The 25,047-nt window shown below is 47.5% G+C and overlaps 1 protein-coding gene across 3 annotated transcripts in view; it reads left to right on the top strand.

Moving 5' to 3' along the window:
- The first annotated feature begins 12,796 nt into the window (after positions 1 to 12,796).
- LOC108629783 (nucleolar protein 4-like) overlaps positions 12,797 to 25,047 on the top strand; it is a 56,577-nt gene continuing 44,326 nt past the window's right edge. For all 3 annotated transcript variants that reach the window (XM_018032689.2, XM_018032772.2, XM_026811416.1), the window contains exon 1: positions 12,797 to 13,817. In XM_018032689.2, coding sequence (XP_017888178.1) covers positions 13,773 to 13,817 — 45 coding nt within the window. In that variant the 5' untranslated portion in view covers positions 12,797 to 13,772. The remainder of the gene's footprint in view (positions 13,818 to 25,047) is intronic.

Consider the following 25,047-nt stretch of genomic DNA (forward strand, 5'->3'; position numbering starts at 1 on the left):
ACCATTTACACCTCGCTGTACGATTCCGCTTTTCCATAAATCAAACTGGATCATATACCGAAAAAACACGTTCCAAAAATTAATCGACAGAGATATATAAACGAATTTTACGAATCGCAAATCGTTCAAAGTGCTTCACGAAAATTAATGTACAATAATGTACGAAAGAATTCGAGGGAAATTCTGAGAATGTCGAAGTTCCATCTCGTAACCCACATTATCTGCAAGTTCGCGGAAGCGTCTTGACCGAGATAAGGGGTGAGCGCAGCCAGCCCTCGGAGGGGAAAAAAAGGACGGTTTTAAGAGGACGTCTTAGCGATGGCAGGATGTCTGGGCTGGTGCCTGGCTGTCGCGCAGTAAAAAAAAAAATACCCTCTGGCTCGGCGGCTGAACGATCATCAGGGGTGGAGCCTTGTGCGAGGAACGAGATACGATAGCCTCACGCACCAGAAATTCTACGACCAGTTTGTTGTTACAAATTGTTATCCCGGATCCTCCTATCTGGCTACAAACAAACCCTGTTCCCGGTTTATTTGTGAAATCCTGGGCCCGAGACTCCCGTACTTTAGGAAAACGCATCACAGTCCTCTTCGTGGTAATATAAAAAAAAGTGTTCCTAGCTTCGCAGACGTTACACAGTAAAGACTGAACGTTCAACGCACGATCTATGATTTTCATAGTCCGAACCAGGATTCATTTATCTTCTTATCTCGTAATACAGTTGTTTACGTTTTCTCAAAAAATCTCGAAGCGCGTGACACGGCTAACAGATTCGAAGAGTCGTGCTATCGGAACCGGTAGCGTGCACCCTTTCGGGCCGGAAGTGGGCGTGAAAGGTGTCCACGTATCTTCGTGGACACGTTCCCGTTGGTATCGAGGCGCGCGTACGTGTGCGACTGCACGCGAGCGCAATTTCACCCGCTTATCTACAATTCCGACGATTCCTTCGACGGAAGGCGACGCGACGGGGAGAACGTGCGCGCTCGAGCGGAGCTACAAAGCGGGCATTTGTCAGGCACCCCTTTTTTCTTCCACCTGGAAGAGCGGAACTCTTTTTGCCGGCTCGTCCCATCGCTCTAGGGATTCTACCAAGGTAGAACAGAGAACGGCGAGTAGAACGAGGAACGGGTGAACGTGCTAAGCTCGAATTTCCTCCCTTGTTCGCGTGAACTGCTTTAGTCGAATCGACTTATTGACTTTGCACTTCGTTAATAAGTTGTCCGAGCGATGGGTAAGCTTAATTTGTTTGGTATCAGGAGAATTTGGATGCGCCTCGGTGAATCGTGTCTCGCGCGTACATATTTCAAAGAACAACGTTGGTTCTGGCTAGTGTTCAAAATATAGCGTCTTTATGAATCGAGGATCCATTGTTGTCTACGTTATTGCGTAGCTTTATTGCCTCGATACGCGCACAAGGTTTCTCAAGTCTCCGTCCGTATTATCCGTCGTAACATTTATTATTACACCGTTTTACGTTTTAAGCGTGTGCGAGCAGATGTAGTGGAAATTCGGTGCCGCCTTGGGATTGGTACTTCGTGTTTAGGGTGGTTTGATCGAGGGTATCCTAATTTCATGTATCTGACCCTAACATGCATTAATTTCCCAATGACCTCGATTCAGATGCCACCAGCGAAGGCATCTCACTGTCTTATTGATTCCCCTTTGATTGCATTGCCTTTGATATTACATTTAGTCAGCATAAACACCGTCCTAAGGTGAGCACTCGGGTCCTTTGATTAAAAACTAGGATCTTCAGGGTTGCTTCTTAACGAATGATATATTTATGAAAAATGCAAGTAGTCAAAATATCTCGATTAGCTGCGACAAACGAAATTATATATATATATAATTCTTTGTTCGTTAAACGAAGCGTTGCTGTTCATCTGCTCAGCACAACCACTACGGTCAGTCTTTAGAGTCGCAAAACCACTGGTGATGGAGGAGGGTCGAGGTAAACGGTAGCCGAAGGTGCAACAACAGGATGCATAAATTGTTCGGGACTATTTTAAGATTTTAGGGCGAGTTTATGCCGCCATTAGGCCAGCCCGGCGAGACGGCACGTTCGCGTTCAATTCGCGCCCCTTTTCCCCGAGAGTTTCCTTTATTTTCTTTTTGCCCGCGAGCGTAAACTCGACCGCGCGCACATAAATTGTCGCAGTTGCGCGCGTGCCAGCCTCCTCTAAACCTCCTCTTCACCTAGAGGGTGGTAAACCCGGTCAACGAGACCCGTATTGGCACGCGCCGTTTTCCTATCCCGAACGATGAGCCACGCGTGCCATTCATTGTATCTGCAATTTTTACGACGCGATTCATCTACCGGTCTACGTATGCTATCCGTGGCTAGGTAAATGGTTCAAGGCTGAACATCGGGATAGTTTCGAAGGTTTCATGAAAATTTGAAATACGCCTCGTTCGCTCCGTGCGAACTGCGAACAGTTTGCGGGTAAACACGCGTAATTTCCGCGAGCGTAAAATTAACTTGCTCTCCAAAAAACAAAAACTGACGGACGCTCGATCTCCGCTTTGTCGTGAAATTTAGAAAAATCGGACGCCCGCCGATGCAATTTCACCTAATTTCCCAACTTCGAGCTGGCCGTTCGACGGAAAACAAACAGGGGTGGCGCCTTCGAGTTTTACTTTTTTTTTTTACTTGTTCATCCCCCGTGACGTACCGGATTTCACGCTAATAGTCACGTATCGGATTAACCGATTCACTAATTAAACCTTTAGCGGTGGCATCGGTGAGCCGCAGCGCTCGGGCCTCCGCATACCTACGGCTGCTGCGAGGGTCGAAGGTGGGACGCGTGCACACACGCGTACGCACGAAATGAAACGCGGAGGGACGCGAAAGAGGACGGGTGGACGAGGGGGTGGGAACAGACGGGCGAGGGTTCGCGCTGCTGCTGCTGCTGCTGCTGCTGCCGCTGACTGCGAGCCTGGAAATCGACGCTCGAGGGGCGATGTTTTCAAAAAAATGTAGGTCGAAATTGTGCAACCGATTCCCGCAACCCTTTGATTTCGAGGAAGGGGACGCTTTCATAAATATGCAGAGACCAAAAGGGGTGGTTAAAGGGAAAACGTGTCGATACTCTGAATCTGTTGTGGTTCGGGTATACTGTTAGCATCCCGGGGAAATGGAAAATTGACAGAACTAAGAAAATATCGAAATAGAGTATAATTGATAGATCAAGGGATTTCGTTTCGTCACATTCGTCACTTACGAATGATTGAACATTTTCATCGTTTCAAATTCAGCGTTTTTCATTACTTTTTTCTCGAATCAAGTTGGCACTAACCTCGCCATCGAATTGTAATGAGAGATACAATTTTCGGTCATCGCAGTTTCAAATTGGTATTTCCAAATTCGGTATTTATTACATTTCCCTGTTCGAAGCTAACAATTTATGGACATATTAAACATTCTATTTACTCTGGAAACAGAACATTATTTGAAAAATTCGATGACAAACACGATCTATAAAAATGATTGTCAATATTCATATTATTTACACATTAAGCTGTTTCATAGTACAAATCGATCTTTTATTCAGGTTCAGTCAATACTATAAATATAGTAACGTGTCTTAGAGAAACGTTCGTCAAACTCATCATCGACAATTCGATCTAAGAACGAGTCAATTACGAAACCCATAATGACTCGTTTTATCCAGCTCGAATCCGGATTATAAATCCAGGAAATTTCATTCCCCATTTTTCAACCACTCTGTACACAACGCGTATTCGTTTGTACAGGGTATCAGGGTTGGTCCAGGGTGCACGTGCGACCAGAAGCGGAGCGTCCGGTCGGTGGTTATTTCGGTGATTGGTTTTATCGCGTTGGCAACAGCGCGCTGACCCCCGGCCACGTCAGAGAGTCCGGGACCGGCTGTCGCATTCCCGAGCCGCGCGCGTATCCGTGCGAGCGAGCGAGCGAGCGAGCGAGCGTTCCGCCGCGGGACGGCATAGAACGCGGGGCGCACGTGAATGTGCATACAAATTCGTCAAATACTGGCCCCCGCGGTATCGGTGGCCTTCGCCAGCCTCGGCACGGCGAAAATGGAACGCGGCCGGCGTGGCGGCGGTGCCTTCCCGCGAGCTGTTTGTCCACCGATGACGCCGTGCCCTTTTTTACCTCTCCCACCCGACGCCCGCACTCGCTCGCCGCTGCTATCGATTTTCCTTTTCCGTTTTTGCCCCGACGAAATGCCACTGTTTTTGACCAAGCGCAAACCGTTCCAGCTTTAATGCGGTCCCGGATACCTCGGACGATGATACCCAAGGCTGCACTGGTAATTTTTTCTAGGATCATACATTCGCCTTCCCCCGTTCAGTAGACGACGAGAAAAGCAAAACAAGATACAGTAGCAACGGTGTTGTAAGGAGAAAAGCTCCAGCTTAAAGGGTAGCAATTGTTCCGAGCAAAAAGCTCTTAATAGGGTAAATTGTTATGGGACCCGTGTCACGGAGACGTTTTAGGATATTCTCATCGGGTGAGAAGGTACGAAACGAACTTGGAAACCCATTTTCCTTCCACTCGTTCAACCTTAAACAGCAACATCCTCGTTCATGAGATTCTTTGCGTTCTCAATTTATGATAGATATCGTTTTTTAATACGTAATTAGCGAAACTCTTAATGCTTCATTTAGTTCCAACTGAATATATATGTGGTTTGAAACTGCAGTTTCGGCTCTCTCAGGTTTAAAACTGCAGGCTCCATGCACTCGTCGTAACCGTACGCTGCAGCTTTAACACAGCCTATATTTGTTTTTCACAAAATTTCCGCGGTTTCCGCGGCGTTCATTAGCAGCGTGGATATCCAGGCGGGATTCGACGAATTCTGACAGATTACATCAGTACCGGGCTTATTAATGCCGTCGTAAATGCTGCCCCTGACAGATTTACGAACGGCAAGACGGCCCTTCGCGCGTGCAATCGTTTATGGTGGTCCGCGGCACGACCCGAGAGAGAGAGAGAGAGAGAGAGAGAGAGAGGGAGTATGCATTCTCGGTGCAGCACTCGGATGCACCACGCTGCGCTGCGGTGCATCGTTGCACGCACCATGTAACGCACGCATACATGCACGGGCTAGATCCATTCCACGCTAAGGTGCGTTGTACCCTCAGTGCGGCTGTCTGTGACCGCTTGATTAAAATTCACTTTTTCATCGTTTTGCGCCAGCCACGGGACACGTACCTAGTTCTACTTCCACGGTTAATTGAACGAATCCTTATCGCGACAGTTTTCAAAGACGGAGTCGTAAACAAAAAGCTAGAGGGTACTTAGAATTAAAAATTGCTAATTGAAAAATTACCTGCACGCGTTTCGATTAAACGTAAAGTTTATTACAAATGAGAGATTCGTATTAACCAAATCGTAAATAAAATGGTTAACGCGTGTGGAATTTACAATACGGTTTATTAAACAATTTATGTGGAATTCGTATTTTCGTAATTAAGAGTTAAATATCCAGTAAGGATTTTTGGTCGCGTTCGATCCATTGGTAACGATTACATAGTGACCAAGATACGAAAGTGGAAAATGATTGTTTACAGTAGCAGTGTGTGGACAAACAAAAATTGAGCGAGCGTTATTTGTCAAACGAGAGAGGGACAAGTTGGCAACAGCATTATATATTCAATGGTATATGCCGTCCCTTGCTAGCAAACTGTTTGCCGATACCGCGAGCGTATATCTTCCGCGACGTCCTCCCGCGCCGCTCGCTGGGCGCAATAATACCCACCGCAATTTTTCGGAATAATATTGATGATTGCATTAATGAGCGGCGCGAAATATACGGGCGGCGGGCCGCCGCGGCCGCAGCGTAATATAATTAATGGTCAAGTTGCGAGATATTAATTATAGAAATAATTACGCATGATACTGGACGCCTAACGCTCTTCCGGCCAGAAATAAATTGATACCCGGCCGCAAATTTTCACGTTCGCCCGGTAATTTCACTTTTTGGTAGATCGCGCGAACCTTCATGACATCCGCGCGTCATAAAATTGATCAATGAATCGCGAGAATCGTTCAGGTAATCCAAATCGGGATCGGATACGAATACATCTCTCTCGTAAACGAATTTTTAATCAACAGGTTCACGTATTTCTTTTCTTAATGATATATGAAATTTATCAAGCAATCGCTGATATGAATCAGAATCGTTTTACGAAGGAGTTCTTCACTATCTGAAGAAATAGCGACTGATAAAAGCTGACAATTGTCAGAACACGTAACAATCATATCCGATCACCGAAACGCCTTCGTTCAAGCAATCATCATCTTCAGATTCGTAGTACACGTCACACGGAACCAGATCTGTCCGGCTGTTGCCGCCTAATTGAGAACAATGAACAGCTCCTGTTGTCTGCCACGGGTGTCTTCGACCGGCACACAAGTTTCGGTCAAACAAAATGCAATCATCGAATTAAAATTGTTAATAGAATATTGAGAATACTCATACGTTATTGATCAAATAATTCAGGAAGAGTTGAACGTATTCATTTTATTGCTCCTTCGGTCGATGAAAATGAAACTTGAGACGTGCGTTACTCACACGTTCGCGAGGTGTATCGGGTATTAATTACGCGTGGCGCTGTTGGGTTTAATCAAGTGTCGCGTCTCGGGCCTTCTGTTTGCACAGGTTCGCGGGAGCGGGTGGTACCATATGGGGCGAACTTCAATACGGCTAAACAAGGTAATATTTATATGATTCTCCGAATCGATTAATCGCCCTATACGAAATCCTGTGAAGCTCGGTCGTTCGTTTCACGATCTAAACGACATTTCCCAAGGAAGTTGAAAATGCATAGTGGAAAGCTCGCGGAGGGACAAAGGGTCTAAGCAAGACGCGACACAAAAGACATCCATAAAATCAACGTGGAAAAAGTGGCGTGAGCTGAAAGTCATCCCGGCGCGTCGTCTCTGTCGCACGTGAAAGCTGCGGATCCTGTTCTAGCACTATTAAAAGAAGCCTCTCACCCCCAGAGAGAGGTAAAGGCTCGACGGTGTCCGAGAGAGAGGAGACCCACGGTCGGTGCTCTTCGCACGTGTGATGGAGACGGCCTCGGTGAGCCTTCCTCGGGTATTAACGCCGGGGAATACATTAGAGGTGGAGGCGAAGCCGAGGAGGCGGCAACGTGGCCACCATGTGTGATGGCAAAGCTGAACGTTTCTTTCTCGGCTCGGACATATATCTGCCGCGTCCTGCATATAAGAGAGGGACTGACTCTACGCAGCCGGAGATGCTTATTCCGGTTGAGACCCGTACCTGCAGTCAAGGGGACCCCCTCCTCCTCCTTCGCCGTGTTGCTTTATGGTTTTTGAAAGAACCGGCCAGGAATTTCAAACGACGACGGGACCGTTTTCGGTGATGGGAGCTTCCGAGAAGAGAAGTGGCCGGGGAAATTGCTCGGTTTTAAGTGGTTTTTGTTTTGTCAGGGCGCTGCAAGCGATGATCACTCGCCGCAATCGATAGCGAGGTTTACATAGGCCCGGACAACTTCTTTACATCGGTGGGACAAAGAAAACCATCGTACGAATCCTCAGGCATGTGACATGATTACATGTTAAAAAAGAAAACCGAAGTACTTCCCTCGAACGAAAATAGTAAAAATATGGGACGAACGTTGAAATGGTGAACGGCACGCGTAATTTAATATCCCAACAAATTTCATAGCCAAGATTCATTCTGACAGGTGTAACGAAACGGTTTAAAAAATAAAAAACCGATTAAAATATAAAAATGGCACCAGAACCTCGGCGCGACTCCTCTGTTTGGCTGCAACGCGGGAATAATTGGATGATGTAACGGAGAATGGGCAAACAAAAATATTTGGAAAAACCGAGGGTGAAATACCGCGAGCGTTCAACTTTTTTTTTTCCGATACAGTGGAGGTGCGATGGGACGGGCAAACTTTCAACCGGAAAAGATAGGAAAATCTTGCGTCGACTGAAAAGAGATACACCTGCGATCGATGATTTTACGATTTGTCACACGACCGCCAATACATGCGTGACAGTGATTTACTATAATCTCTCGATTACGATAAACTTTTTTGACGATTGCTCGTCATTTCAGATTCTCTGTTCAAATGAAGAGCAGATAAGAACGATTAAAGGGCTAGAAGACATCGAAAGTAAGTAGCTGATTTTTGACCGCGTAAATGGAACAAGGTAATAAGAGGCGATGGGAGTGGTTGGCGTCGAGAGGAGAGCGTCGCGCATCGCATGCGACCGCCGCGAGGGCGTTAATTTACCAACGCGTTCGCTTTTACGAGCGCGAAACGCTGCTGTCCACCAGCCGATTCTTCACCGATCCTAATGGGATTATGCGATTAAATCTCGATTCGTCTTAACGATACGGATAATGCGTTTAGCCGGCGTCCAATTTTCTGATGCACGTACCGTTACCAATATCCGTGATCGATACGACCCTTACCAGCCTTAGTATCAACCCCTTGAAACGGTTAAATTTATTTACACATAATAGGAAAGAATGAGAAGAATCACGTCGATCTCCGGATTGAGCTCCGTTTAATTCGCTGAACCGACAATGCGACGCTATTAAATCAATTTACCCATTCTGGCGAAGAAAGCGAAAGCTCTGTCAATTGTCGATTGTCTCGAACTCCGGTTGGACGCGTTGAACGGGCGCGACGCGATAGTACTTTATTACAATTTAATTTTGCTTTCCATCTAGTAAATTATCACGATTCGCGCGGTGCCTATTATTACCGCGTCCCGTAGCATCAACGTGATTATTATTTACGACAGCACGCTTCGTAGCCCGATAACTCAACCCACCCCATGCGCTCAGTTCACCGATCCCGCGACCTAGCGAGCACCCCTTCGCCACCATAGCCGTGTTCCCCGGCATAAGCAAAACGATCTCCTGGAACGAGCTGTTCCTCGAGTCATCGACTGACGCGTAGGTTGAGAGTCGCTACCCACACCGACCGAGTCCGAAAGATAGCCGGCGAAGAGGAGAGGAAATGAAGAAAGAGAGAAGAAGGAGAAAAGGGAGCCGAGAGAGAACGAGCCACGGACTACGGACTATAAGGTATATATACGATGAGACTTGGCTCGGAACAGGGACAGAGACGGCGACGCGGGGCCGGGGAACGTGGGGAGGCGAAGGTGGAACGGCGTATATATACGACGGGAAGAGGGTAAAGGAAAGGAAGGCAAAGGGAGAAACCCCCCGTTGCGCCCACGCTGGACTCGGGTTTTTTGTGAAGGAGCCGGCGACCGAGGGGGGCAGCGAAGCAAAGGGAGCGACTCTGTGAGGAGCGGCAGGGAAGTCAGAGAGTATACAGGGGACGGCGGCGACGAGGGAGAGATCGGTCGGGGGCTGGAGGTGGTGGAAGAACTGGCAGGGGCTGCTCTAGGGAACGAGAAACACGGACGGAGAGGGAAGGAGGGTCGGTTAGGGTGAAGGTGGATGATGGCCGAGAAGGGTGGAAGCGGGAGAAGGTTGTGGGTCGGGTGGAGCGAGATACATAGGGGTGCCGGCAAGGGGTAGGGGACTCTACCGCCCAAGGCTTCAGAAACCAAGGGTGTCTAATGCCGAGTGGACTTTGTTCGCTCGCGAGATGACACACTGTGTACACACACGTACGCGGCGCGACACACGGCCACAGTCAAAGGGACACGGACGGACGAGCGGACGGACAGGTTGCACGCGTCGCGTACACGCGTGTATATCCGGCTATATACTATTTAGCGTTGCACCGCGCGCGCGGGCGTACATACCCTCGGTCGTGTATGTAGCGTTACGCGAAATGCACGCGCGTATCTTGCCCCGATAGCGGCGTAAATGGATCCAGTACATGGTACTGCGAGCGGGCGCTGTGTATTAGGTACGAGAGCCGACCAAACGTCAGGGCAGCGGTGCATTATGGTCGCATCGGAAAACGGGACACACGGCGCGGTGGACGGGGCCGGGGGTATTATAGATCTAATTCGACCGCTTTCAGACGCGGACGAGGCGCGGGTTTTTTGTTCAGGACGTAGAGGGGGGGGGGCAGGAGGGGGCCCGGCTTGGTTCGTCGCTCCTGAAAGCGCACGGGGTGTGCAGCGGGTCGAGTGGGCTTTGTTCCCTCGTGGGATGACACGTTGCGCTCGCACCGTGATCGCGGTTTTATATATATATGTTATACGCGTATGTACGTATGTACGCTTCTGCTCGACGAAGAAGCTCGCGGCTTTTTGCGCGGAGGAACATCGTTTGGCGCGCTGCCTGGGCTTCGTCCCGTTCTTAACTGCGCCTTGGACAATCGAGGAATCTTTAAAGTCGCGACGGTCCAGAAATGTTTCGACCGTAAACGGTTTCGAATTCATTAAAATGAACACAAGCACTGAATCGTACGAAACCAGTAATTACTTCTTAATTTCGTACGAATTTCAGTACTATAAAAAGATTTCAAATGACTTTGTTAAATTCCTGCCCATTAGATTATACTTGAGCACCGAATTCGTAACACTTTCAACTATGATTAGAAGAAACTCGAAGATGACGACGTGACACGATCGATGAGCTCGGGGAATGCGAGTAACACAAAAAGCGGTCGATTCTAGTCGGGAAAGTGGAATTTCTCGTACGTATACAATGCGGTATCGCGTCCCTTCGATAACCGCGGTCGAATCGAAAGCGGAAGAGATCGCACTTTCACCGAAAAGTTCTCAGCTTTTTTACGCCCCCCTCCTTACGCTTGTCGCGTCCCGAAGTTTTCCGCCCCCGCGACTGCAAACTGTTGCTTAGATCGTTATCGCGGCCGATAAGTCGCCTCCCAATCGTAGAAAGACTTCGTCGGCTTTCTTCGTTCCGAGCTAATGAGCGGCGTTCAAATAGGGGAAGCAGTTTAATCCGATTGCCGATTGAGCGACGCTTTCGCTTCGTCGAGATTTCGCGAATGAAATACGGCGTCGCTAATAAAACGCGCGGCAGACGCGCCCCTTCGACGGACGCGACGCGGACAGCCCCTGTCGAGCCATGTAACGCGTGAAAAGGGTGGAAAGTGGCTCCGGGCTTATTGGTTTCATTGCTTCAAATTGACTGAAAAAAGTATCATAATAATGGCGGCCTGGGTGTTCGGCTAAAAGTGACTTAATCAAATCCTGACAATGGATATGAACTTTGAGTTACATTTTTATACTTCCTTCGATGTTTTTCAAAACTGTTCAATGAAATTACTGAGACTTTGATTGGACGTCAAAGTGGCGTTGCGGCTCGGTGCTGTTCACTGATAAAAATAAACGACAGCGAAACTTCAGGTGCCAATTCCTCGTGTAGGCATGCTAAAGAGATCGTGCAAAATACTCTGTCAATGTGAAGTCATACGCGATGTGAAGAAGAATATCGGACAATAATAGCAACCACGTACAATGTCCAAATTTAATTATACCACTTAAAAGCAAGACGGTGTTTTTATCGAAAGTTCCGCGGGTAACAGACGGAACTGTTCGGTATCTCGGACTTTCCGAAGCTGCCAAGAAGCGCGCGTTTCTTCCACGTCGCACATCATTCAGACTGAACTACCGAGAACAAAGTGTTCGTTGTGAGAGACGATCCGAGAAACGCGGAGCCAAAGCAGGACACCCTCTCTGGAAGTCCTCCCTTATCAAGCCCGCAGGTGGTCGAGGAGGAGGCCGTTAGGCTCGGCTGGCTAATAACTCGAAAGACGGACCATTAAAGAGGAGCCTGGCTCTCTCATCGGATGACTCGTCATCGTTGGACTCCGCTGCGTGTTCACGTACACAGTTAAAGCGAAATCGCGTGGTAACGATATCGCGCACGTCGCGTCGTAGCGAGCAAACGAGAGAGAGAAAGAGAGAGAGAGAGAGAGAGACGGACGAGTGCAGTTAGATAGCTCGGAACGGACAAGGAGAGCGCGAGGAGGGAAGCCACGAATGATCCCACTGTACCTACAATCGCACGGACCTGTCCATACAGAAAGAGAGCAGTGGCGTGCACGTTGCACGTATGTACGTATACCCTCCTAAGCACGAGCCTAACACACTCGTGGAAGCCCCTTCGGCCGATGGGTGCTGCGTCCCTTGCTCCCGCTGCGCGTCTCCCTTCGCCCCATCCCACCCATGCGAGAGCCAAAGGTACACTCTCCGGTATCCCCTCGCTCCGGGAGCCCTGTGCGGCCCCTTGCGCCCCTTTCGATCCCTCCTTTCCCTTGGAGTTACCCGTCCACCGGCCCCTTCGGTGTTCTGACGGTGACAGACCCTACCTTACCGCCTCCGCTGCCGCGGGGCGAGGCGAGGGTGCTGGGAAGGAAGGAAAGACCGAGACGGACAGTCGGTCGGAACGGACGAGAGAGACACGGATAGACAGGGAACGCGGCCAGAGAGAGACGGAGACAGAGACCAGAAAGGAACACCGGGGGCGAAGGAGAGAGGGTTGACGCGTTCGAGGAGGACCGCTGGGGAGCGAGAGCGGTACGGGTCATAGCAGGGCGCGGCATGAGGGAGAGACAGCGACGGACAGAGGGAACGAGTAAAGGGGCCGGGGTACCGTGGGGAAGCGGTGCCGTAGAGGACGGGAGAGAGACGGGCCGAACGGGAAGCCGCGTGGGTGTGAGCGGGACGGGAGAGGAAAGGGTGCGCGGAGTATGGGTGAAACGTAGTGGAGTGAGGTCGGCGCGGTTGGGGTGAGGAGACGTGGGGGAGTCGAGAAGAACTGGGGAGCGGCGCGGAGGCGGTGAGGAGAGTAGTGGAAAGGCTGTGCGAGGTACGCAAGGGGAAGGGGGTCGCCACCGCGACGCCAGTCGCCAGTTTGCCGTGAGCGCTCGTGATGCGAGGAAGTTCTATGATTTCGTCTAGGAGCGCCGCGCTCTCTCACTGCATCAGGAACGCGCTTCTTTCCACGCGTCATTATCCATCCGCGTGCAGTAGTAGACCACGGTATCGACTCTTTTGAGAAAGTGGAACCGAAGATAAGAGCGGTCAGTGCTCGATCATCGTAGGTTTCAACGGTCGCATCGCCCGCGGCGTGCGCGACCACGCGACGCATACACGAGAAACAACGGAGTACTCGCTCTCGTGCTCGATTCATAACAGTTCCGTGCCGCGGCCCGTCTTCGAGGTGTTCACGTGTACGTACGTTCAAGTGTTTCCCAAGACTGTTCGACGTGCCCGTTCGCTCTACGACCGAACGTCGTTGGGACCAGATGCGTGCACGATCGACCAGCTGATCGCGGATTCTGGCAGTGAGTTGCATCGGCTCGATGGACTTTATAGAGACAGTTCGTCCGTGGAGTATAGCGTACGTGAGCGGAACGCCGAGCACCGAGACGAGTCGACAGTTTCCGTGCGAGCAAACGGCTTTTGCAGCCGTCCGCACCTGCGGTAGCCGCGGGAATTTTATCGCGGTGGTTCCCGGCGCCGATGCGTGTTGCGCGCGAGCTTAAACTTCGCGGGTACTGTGCGCGGGACAAGGACGGAGCGCACGTTGCGAGTGAGACGGAGACTAGAACCGAGGACTCTGGGAAAGTTTGAGAGACAGTCGAATTCGAAGCGGCCGCGAGCGAAGTGTACGCGCTGTGGCATTGTGTCATCGTTCTACGTGCACCCAACCTCACCGACGAACAAGGACAGTGTACCCGCGTAGAACCAGTGAAAGATCGTCGATATCAGCTTTTGTTTCGCGAGATTTTGGGGTTGAAAAACTGACGACAACGGCCGGAGAGACAAATACCAGAGAAGAAAAAATAGGCGGTCGTCGCTGCGGCACCAGAGGAGGAAAATCGCGTCTGGACTGAATATGTCCGCCAAGCGAAAGGCCACTGCCATCATGCAGCATCACAAGGTAAGTCGATTGACAACCATCATCGTATCGCCACGTGATCGCTTTTTCTAGTAGTCAGCGAGATAAAAACAAACGCTGTACCGATAGTCGAAGTACGCGGTTCAAGGCAGCGATCGTCCTTGCCTCGAGCATGTTTATAATCGTATGAGAGTCGCGGAATACGCGATAAACAGAGAAAAACGTAGCACGGATAAAATTCTCGTTTTACTTTCGCACACGAGGAAAACCGGATCGGGGAAAGCTCGGAAAATTGGAGTTTTCCAGCGTCAGGTCGCGCAACTCATTATTCCGTTCGAGTCTAATTTTTTGCCCTCTCCACGCTTTTTTGGAGTGGCGAGTCGGGGCGGAGTGGCCGGGAGAGCAGCCGGCCGGCCGAGTGGGAGGAAGATGAACCGCGCGCGAAAGTTTTAATTGAAAGAGTTACACGAATTTCGTCGGAGGGGACGCGTGCATGCAAAAGTTGCGAGGGTAACACTTAACGCGTATTGACTCATTAACCGTTCCGTCGTTATCCGCGATTTTTAATTCGCTAACCGACGTACGCAGTCGAGCACCTGCTCCGATTCCTTTGTCGTCGATTATTATTATTATCGATGATACTCGAAGGCGACGGAAAACATGTTTAAAAGGTATTATCCGATTTATCCGTTGCATCGAAATTGTTTGTCAATTTTTATTTGCGAGCATGCAACGTTTCCGATCCGACGCCTTGCGCAGAAAAAAACGAAATTCTGGGATTTTTCTGTGGAAATCGGCGATACAGGCGCGATGACGAACCCGTCAGGCCCGACTTATCGCTACACTCTTTTTCTATCCGGCCAGATTAGACCTGCATATCTCGCGCGAAAGATAATCCGCGGATCGCGTTTCCAGGGAGCTCGATTAGAGCACGTGCTCGATTGAATAATTGTACGTGACCGAGCATCGGGCAACGATTGCTCCGTTTCGTTCGTCCCTTGGTCGTTTTCAATTTTTCATGTGTAAGAAGGGATATTCTCATTGTACAACAAATTTCTATACATATGCAGCAGTAATGCGGCGATTGAACACAGAAGGATTACACGTAGCACGGTATTCGCTGAAAATTGAATCGACTTGCGTGCGAAGAAGCACGAATAAAAGGAAATGAAATGCAAAATCCGGATTTGCTTTAAACGCGCTGTTTACTCTCCAAATTCATTATCATTCGTACTCTCGTTATAATCCCATTGATATTTGGGGGACCTGTTTTAAGTTACAAACTGGCATTAAAGGGGTGTCGATGGTAATCGAGCATTACTTTATTACTAGATTTGCATATTTTCGATTCATTCGACGCATATCTATTCTAATTATTCGCGTCGGGGCTAATTGACGCGGAAATGTAATTTTAAAGGTCGCTAGGGTGACCGCAACTTCGTTAAAATCTGCGAATAATTGCCCATCATACGGTAAAGGGAAAAATAGTAGCAATTTTTTATGTCATTTATTATTCTAATTAGTGAATAATTTCGTAGTACTATCCTGACATAACGCGCGTCGAACTGCGACTACACGATGACCGAGGAGGAGGTAAACGTACTTACACTGAATTATCAAAAAATGATTGTTAATTCTAATAACAGAAAATTTGTGGAAAAGGAGGATGTATCCAACCCCGTGAACTCCATTAGCCGATCGATCGTACGGCTGCATAAATTAATCCCCGCGCATTCCGCATTTAGCTCGAAAAACCGTCGCCCCCATCCCGTGTTGCCGGCAGCGCGACAGCGTAACAATGATCGATTCGAAAAGTGTGCTCGTTTTCGCTTTTGAATCCTTCGGCTGCCGCCCCTTTGTCCGACCCGCGCGCTGAAACGCCGAATTTTGAACAATTCGCAACGGCTGCTCCCGGCTGGCAAATTTCGCTGGATAATTCAGAACGAAATCCTGCACCGCGCCGCTGCGCTGCCCGGCAACGCGAGTGTTTCGGCTTTGCGTTACAATTAGAATTAACAGCGTTCCCGGTTTATTTTCGACGGCGAATATATTTTTATGTTGCTTTCCGAACCAGAGACGATTTCAACGCGTTTTGCGGAACTATGCAGAATTTGTAAAATAAATACGGTACTCTCGAAACTTGGTACTGTTGAAATTCGTATTTTATCGTAAACGTGTGTTAATAATTGCCAGAGTATCTGCAGACAAGATTATTTTATAGTTCTGTGAAAGAGAAGAAAAAAAATTGAATCCAAATAAATACTATTTCTTAATCTTGCCCCGATAGGGGAAATTAACTCGAGCCGGAGTTGGCCAGGAATCATTGTCTTAAGTTGTACAACGCGTCTTGCGTGCTACACATGTATGAAAGATAAGAAACGACAAGAACAACGGAAGGAATCGAAAGAAACTGGAAACGAGAGCTCCCCTTCTGTCGTTCAACTTCGTGGCATTCCAACTAGCCAGTAGAGCAACAAAACGCGTAGGAAAAAGGACCGGAAAGAAAAGGGGAGTAAGGACAAATCGTCCTGATTTTGAGGAACGAGCAACACATGATAAACGATCGGGCGGTCCGGGCGTCGAAAAGAGAGCAACAGTAAATACCAGTGGCTGGTTTGGTTGCCGGCGCGCCGCTAGTTAGATCGATCCGATCAGAATCGAACCGCGAAAGTCGAGCCGTAGTTGAGGCAGGTTCAGGACGGCTTCGTCCTTCTCTTCGTTCTCACCCCGGGTCCCCCTCTTCTTGAACTAACGAGCCCGTCTCGCTCTGCCGCCTCTGTTTTCTTCTCTTTTCCGCTGTCGTTCACTGAATCGTTCGTCCTGTTCGCGCCTGCGCCTCTCTCGCTCGCTCGAGGTCCAACAGGTTATATTTTTCCAGCTCTCTCGGTCTTCCTTCGCCCGTCTTTTTCATCCCCCTTCGTCCTGTCTATACGCTCTTTCTCTTTCCGTTGCGCCACGGCCAATCAATCTTCCCGTCCGACTCCCTTTCGTTCGCGAGCCCTTCTTCCCGCTCCGTTCGAAACTTTTTCACGCTTGCGCCCGCGTCGACCCTCGCGGATCAACCCCTACGAGCCGCGTCGATCTAAACGAGGTAATTAGAAAAACGTCCCGTCTGATTGGAATCGAACACTGTTCAGAAATTTTAAGCGACGAACTATTACGTTCAACGTACATCGTTCCATTCTGTAGTTCAGTAAATGAAATGTATACGATTCCTCATTGTGAATCGATGTAAAAATTAACAACTGATTACCTCGCGTCGCTGATGCATAAAAAATTCCGATCAATTTACCTGATTCATGCGGCACACTCCACTGCGGCACGTTCAGCAGAATCGGTGCTCCCAGGTAAATGACGCACGGCTCAAACTTCGTTTGCCAAAAGTGACTCACGGTCACATATAAAAAAAATAATGCTACCCGATGACTTATAAAATCGCGGTTTCATTTTGTTAAAGTACGACTTTAAAAATCCCTGGGAAAAACGCATTTTTCATTTAGCACGAATTGGATTAGCGTTGGCTAGAATCATATTTAACCGTGACTTAAAAAAAAATTATTACCCTCTCTAACGGATATGGAATTTTTAAAAACCAGCAGAGACACCCTCGAAAACGCTGTTTCGGAAAATTGTCGGCGTAAAAAAAATGTACGAGCCTCGTAAAAGTATTTCACTCTCGAAGGGAAGTAAAGATCAAATTATTTCGAGGGAAAACGATGTACCTCCTCTCATCTGCATAAATTAGTGTAGCCCGTATGTATAAAATGTAGAAACGGTCCTAGGATAGCAATTAGAATAGTCGCAGAATTGCAGCATTAGCGATTACCGGGTATTAATGTTTGCGATCAGCAACCATGAATGGGAGATCCCTACGTCAGCGATAATGACCCCAGAAACTGCAAAATAATATAGATTATTCCCGGTAAATTAAACGAGACGATGTTCGGAACACTTGTTTTAATTGATCACCGTAAACATTTCATCCAGTATAAAAATCCGCAGTCTATCAATGACGATTCTCACGTATTACGAAGGAATATTTAACCAATGACCGTGCATGAATCAGCCGAATAAAAGATGCACGCGTTATTCGGCGCGAACGCGTAATGCGATTAACGTTTTTTCCTTGTGTTTCCTTGCCGAATAACGTAGCAGAAGTTAAGCTGGATTAGTTAGCGTTTGAGTGGTAAGCGGCAAGAAGTTTTTACGAGCAGGACGCGCTTTCACCCTGTAATACCCAATGTAATATTTACCGTGCGCCCTTCGGCCATTCGGATCGCGAATCCAACTATTTATACGCGTCATCATTCTTTGGTCAGAGGAAGAACACGCCGTGACTCGTAAGGAAAAAATATCGAGCCCCGTTTTTTAAAGGAATTTCTGGTAATTCCGATTTGTCACGACGAGACGTTCGTTACAATTTACGTTCGTTAATTCTTCGTGGAGAATTAATGTTGAAATGGTTTCTGAAATTGGAAGAGTCCGAAATTTCAGCTTGAACAGCAGAGAGCTTTACACGGTTCTGAAAGCTGTTAAGGGCACACGTAATCTTAGGGCGCTAATGAGGCATGCGATTCCACCGTTAAAGGATTAAATTACTGGACGTGGAAAGTCGCGGCAAAAGGGGTGAGGACTTGCCGTAAGGGGTTTCGTTCTTCAGCTGCGATCTCGAGGACTTAATGGAGCTTGTAAATGACAGAAAATCGATTCGCCGGTGCAACGCTATTTTTCTACAACGTCCATTCACTATTTTTACTCGTTTCCTTCTAAACCCGAATTCTAGCGGCGATTTTAATTATTATCACGCGGCCGTTTGGAAAAGAAATTCCTTTTGTATATTTCGAGTTCCCGGTTTATCGTTCGCACGATCGTTCCCATTCGTTCAGGCAATTAACTCACCTACACACGTGTCAGCCGGGCACGCAACTAGTGACGGCTCCGACAGACTTTGTGCTCAAGCAGCTTAATGACATTAATCTTGCATATGATTTCTTAACTAATATAGAGAGAAAAATTTCTAAAAACGAATACTCGTAATTCTTAAATCGTTTCACGTTTAAGTGACTCCCGAGAAAATGTTTGTACGTCTTGAATAGAGCAGTGGTGGGAGTGAAAGGGTTTCCAGAAAGAGGGGTGCACCCTTCGTATTCCCAGCGAGGTAAGGGCCAGTATGGATTTCCCATAAGATCAGGTATGCCGGTGCCTGGAACCGGCAATAAGGGTGTGCCAGCGTGCTCGCTCGCTATATTCTGTGAAAGGGAACAGGGACGGGAGTAAATGGAAAGAAGAGAGCCATCCCTTCTCCCTTGGTCCCCGGCTCGAGCTACCCCAGGGCTCGTCTCGCTTTCTAGCTGTCTCACGTCGCATAATTTTAAATAAATGTCTCCAAAACTGCGCGATATTTCTTGCGCCGTGAGATCTAGTTCGAATTCTTATTAGAATAATTGCTATTTCCTTATCCCATGAAATCTACGTACACGTTCTCATTAAATATTCAAGCACCGTCGGTTGATAACTTGAAAACAGGCATTTACCGTATAATAGTGAATTAACAAACTTCGAAATGCGATTTAGTTAATTTACCAATTATCCGGCTTAATTGCGTTATTTACCTGATACACTTGACAGGTAATTCGCAATTAACCGATTTACCAAAAATATCAATGCGAACGCGTTTGGTCACGACAGTGAGCGTACAAAGCGGACCGTAGCACGTAGCAGAGAGAAGGTTGGTGCGCTGCTACCCCGAAAGCGGGGGAGGCCAGCCGGCGCGCTGTTCCGAAAGTACACTCTCCGGTAATGCACTTCGGGGGGTGGGACCACGCCCTCTCATCCTTCTTCGTGAGTAAACCACCAGCCCGCGTTGTTCGCGTTCCAAGATCGTCTCCACTGGTCCGGTTCCTTGGCAGTCGCTCTGCGGTTACCTTTATAGTGCGTCGGCTAAAGATTCTGAGTTTACGTACCGTGAATTCCACGCGCGAGGTATTAATAGGCGGACCTCTTGGGGGGCCGACGTTCAACCGCGTTTTTCGATTCTCCCGGTACTCGTCTTTCCGATTAACGTTCGACACGGACGTATTTATCACGCAACATTCTTGTCGATCGTATAATATAGTTTATTATACATTCGTACAACGTGTAAATGAAACTATTCATAGATAGAATTATCACAATTCGACATGACAATACGTTTGCGTTGTTTAATCATACGCTGACGGAGTTCATTGATATTCAATTACATAACGATTGATTAACCGCAATATACAAGATTTTTCGAATCCCACTGTCCGAACGTGTTGAGACTCTTAACGCGATTCACCTCCGAATCCTCTATCGGAGGAAATGGAATTTCCTACGGCGCGGTCGTCATCGTCCAGCCCGATGACGGGCTTATCGTTGCCGTTCGTCAACCGGCTCACATGCACGCGGGCTCCACACATCGGACACGTCGTAGAGAGCAGGCCGGTAGGCGTGTGCGATAGCGAGGTGATGTTTGTTGCTAGCTGTCGGCTGATTCAGGGAGCCATCCGTGTCAAGGTACACCACATCCACGGCGGCGTGCACATGCAACGTCCTGTGTTCTTTTTGCACCAGTCACGTGCACGCGTACGCACGTACGTACGTACACTTAGCCGACAGACATGATTGGCTCTGTCGCTTGCATCGTGTACAGTAAATCAGGGGTGGTAGGGGATGAAACTGATGGAAGTAACTCGAAAGCGTCCAAGAAATTTTATGGCCAGTCGAATGACAAGTGTTTTTAAGTAATTGCTAGACTGCGGATTCTTATGCTAAATATTGCAATGCCAATTTGCAAAATGCGTTATCGATAGGTATTTATTTTATATTTTGAAATATGTAATAAAGATTTAATTGCATATGCTTGTCGAATTAACGAGTACAATTTTCGATTAATTGCACGGTGTAATGTGTACCGCTTACACTTTGTGTATAAACGTACTTGAAATAAGTTTTCAGATCATTTACAAGAGAAATTCACATATTGTGGTGTGGAAGCAATTAGAAAAATGACAGAATTATCTGTTATTACCGTAAATTATAGCTATCGTTCTTTAATGTGTATCATTACGTCGTTGCTTCGGGATCAATGGAAATCGTACACACATAATTCGCAGGATTCGATACTACTGTTTTATGAGCTATGATAATATTTTAACATTACATAAATAATCTTAACGATGTCTTGATTCGATTGATAAATGACAATTCAATTGCAATTTACAATCAATTAAAAAGTAACGCGCAGATTTGTACGCAAAACGAGACACGTACAAAAATGAATTCCTTTCACCTTTTATTACCTAAATATCTGCCTTTTGTAAATCTGCTAATAAGATTTGCATGAACTGATCGATATCTCTTCTTCTCATCTTCCTGTATCTTCCCTGCGTTCGCTCAGAGCCGAATAAAAAAATACCCGAAGGAGCAATGAATGAATCAATTGATGAGCCTTCCCTGAAGGAAGGTTGTCTCCCCGACGATTCTATTAGCCGGGACACGCGATTCACCGATAAATAAACGCGACGCGCCGCCGCGCCGGAAGGAAATTACGAGGCGATCGAGCTCGGGGCTCGCGAGCCGCGGGACAGGCCGGTTTTTCTCCGTTGTTGCGAAAACGTATCGGCACTTGGAATGCAGACGATCGATATAATCGCGCGGCTGCGGCTGGTGACATTGTGAAATGCGGCTCGACCTAAAGCGTAATTTTAGTCGCGCGCTCGAGCAGATAATTAACCCTTGCCAACCTGAATTTTATCCGCGTAGAAAAAAATACTCGGACAAATTCGGTGAAGAGATTTTTTATTAATTATAAATTATCGAGCCGACGTCGGGAACTATTTTCAACCTCGTGTCAAGTCTTATTTGTTTATTATCGACGGTGCAAACAATGCTAATTGCTCGATTCGATAACCGAATTATCGGCGGTTCGAAGGTCAGCTGGCGGTTCTATCTGATCTCCCTCGTGCATAATTCAACTGCCTTCTCCATGCCCGGTCGAATACCTACTCGGTGACGACGATGTTTGTAATCCTTGGAAAGCCGAAACTGGCTAACGACTGCTGCCCCTACTCGTTACCTGGACGCCATAAACACTCCTTAAAAGATATGTCGCTCGAATTTATGGAACAATGCCTATTCTCAGGTCCCCTGGAACGAGTCCCAGGATTTTATGGCTGCCTGCGACACGATTAGGAGGATTCTCGTGCGACGCCCTAAACGTAGTTTCGAACAGTTCGTTTGAGTCTCTGGAACTTGTAGAACAATATTCTATCCATTGATGTAATAATGGTCTCACGAGTAATCGCTATAGATTTATGAATTGATTGGAGAATTTATTTGGTGTTAAGCGATCGAATTACAACGAGTTATAAAATACAAAAACTCAGGAAATCGTAAATGCTCAATTTGTATGAAAGATTGTAAAGCATTAGATAGGATTACGAGTCTTTGGACAGACAATGGAAATTTGAAAAGTAGTGAACAACGAGATTTATTATTGATTATGATCTGTATCGGAGAATGTATAAGGCTCGGGAAATTATGTAGCTTTTGCGCATTGTCTGAAATTCGTTTCGACGAAGAACCGTGGCTTCGGTTGAATTACTGGTGCAACCGAAGCGGCGTCTTCGGTAATATTGTTCACCTGATTCTCCCTCCTTGTCACCCGCAACCCATTCGTCCCTCTCGAGCGAGTCGCGCGTCAGTCAAAGGCGGCGCGAATCGGTTGAGGCATGAAAGTTTTACTCGCGATTACTCCCGGAGTCAATTAGCGAGCGGATTCGATTATCGCGTCGAGTAATCCCGGACCTGGGGTAAGCGGAGGGCCCTTGTCTCCCGTCGGTGGTTAATTCCGCCCGAGCGACGCGAGTTTAGGGGTGCGACCTAAACTGCAAGACGTCGACCCGAGTTGATCGAATTCCCTCCCCCTTCCGTCGCTAAAAATACGAATGGCAAGTCGAAAATCGAAAAGCCGTCCTCCGATGCTGGACTAGTCTGTCGATTTTCATTACTCCCGACCGCGGCGGTCCAAGGATATCCTTGTTTTTCACATTTGAATTTCGTCCAAACGAGCATCGACTTTCTCGTTGCGAGTATATCATTCTCAAGGAAGGACGTCGGTCGACCGTTTAATCCCTTTAGATGGGTCAAGCTTTATTTCACGAAACAGCCACTGTTCTCGGTGTTCGAGATTACTTTGATGGCTCGTACAATGAAAAATACTTGGGAAGATCGTCTATCAATCCTTTTCCGAGACGATTTCAAGAATAGAACGGTATCTCGTGTACGTTGGAAATAAAGATCGGGATTTTCCATGGAATAAAAATATCGAAAGAAATTTATTGGACGCGTCCGCGACAGCGGTTTGTAGAACGTCACCCGGTACCCGGACGTCGCCGCCGCCGTGTACGTGCACGTATATCGCACATGCACGTGTACACGTACACACCTGTCCGATTTCCAACAAGGGAGGACACAAAGGGGGCGACGATGCCAGGCTACATTGGGGGTTGCGGTGTCAATAATACATCGCGTTGTTCGTATGTAGGTGACTCGCTAGCGAGCATTCGACACCCACACAGTCATGAACAAATATATTTGTATTCTCCATTCGGAATTAAATTACAGTAAATCAGATTTATGTATTAAGATGTTTCGCGGTTTGGCGGGCAAAAGACAGGTTCTTTACGAATTTCAATCTTCGATATTTTTAAATAATCATTAATTATGCATCCCACGGTGACACCGACATATTACAGTTTCCAAAATTCAATTGCTTAAATGATTATACAAGGATTATAATAAATATTCATCGGCAATTATAATGCACGTATCGACGCGCATAAATTGGCTTTATTAACTATTTAGTAGAAAACATCGATGCGCACAAGCCGAGCATATACAAAATTCTACTGATCATCAAAGCTCCGACGTTCCATTTTTATAAAGAAATAACGCGGGAAATAGCTTGAGAGATCAGCGTAAGGATATTTATGAAGAAATAAGAAGGCAATAACCATTGTCTCTCGATTTCTTCAAAGCCACAAATTCCAGTTGCATCGTAGCACGCTCGCATTTACAGTTATTTACACGCCGTCGACGCGTTCTGAAGCCCGTGCAATTTTCTATAGGGAGGCAGGAATTTTGGACCCGCAACAAAATTATTATTTTATTCACGGAACTTTACTCATTTCCTCGGGTCGTACCCATCGTTCCGCTGTCTCCCCCGAGGCTGCCCCGCCTCCACTGTCACCGTCCCACGCTGTAAAATCTACAGGATGTTCCCAAAATAATGACACAATAGGCTAAATGATTTTCTCATTCAGTGATTTCACGCGGTTACGATTTCAAATAGGAAAATACTGCCTCTTGTACTCCAACCAACTTGCCTCGAACCAACTGTACTTTAAAAGTCGTTTAGAAGATTTCGCATGAAGAATTATATCAATTACTCCTTACCTTTCGTGGCATACGTTCTCGCGTACGCTCTGAAAATGCAAGAGTGTCATAAAAGTTGTCTACCGAACTCGGCTTCGTATTAATTTTAATTTTATTATATGAACCCGCGCTGGGACAGCCTGTACATACGTGTAGGTACATAGGAGAAGGTGGAAGCTCGTGCAGCCGCGCCTGCAGTACATATATTAGCACGTTCCACGGATGTACACGAACACAGGGAGAGACAGCACGCGCGCGGGCACTCGCCACACTCGTACGTGATATATGTCTGGCTGTACGTGGCGGTTGAGTGGAGTTGTGGTGGACGGGTGGGTGGCCGTGTGGGCGGCCGGACGATAGTTTATTCAGCGGATTATTGACGGGTGGTGTGTTCGGGTCCTACATGCCGGTACGGCGCACTCAAAATAGCCCCCGGTTAACCCCTGACGCTGGCATTTGAAATATCGACCTTTTCGAATTTAGTCGGAATATGCGGTCGCCGCGCCGCGATCCAACGGGAAGCGACCGGTTTCAGACTACCGATCTCTCCCCCCCGCCCCACCGTCTCATAATATTTTTTATCATCCTCCTGATCCTTTCACCCTTTGATCTGTTTCGTGAAATACGTGCCACCGTTCAATCGGAATTACGTCGCGAAGCTAAGTCAAGAACAGTGGTCAAGTGAATTCAAGTACCCTTGGAAAAATCTCGGAAAAATTGAAAATTATATCGAAAAATACTTCAAATAAAAGTTGTTTTTCTTCTAACTTCGATATTTAACGAGTTAGGTATGATTAATCGGCATTTTATGGGC

The sequence above is a fragment of the Ceratina calcarata genome, unplaced genomic scaffold (genome assembly GCF_001652005.2).
Source record: "Ceratina calcarata isolate Rehan_Ccalc_2016 unplaced genomic scaffold, ASM165200v1 scaffold1, whole genome shotgun sequence".
NCBI classification, from domain to species: domain Eukaryota; kingdom Metazoa; phylum Arthropoda; class Insecta; order Hymenoptera; family Apidae; genus Ceratina; species Ceratina calcarata.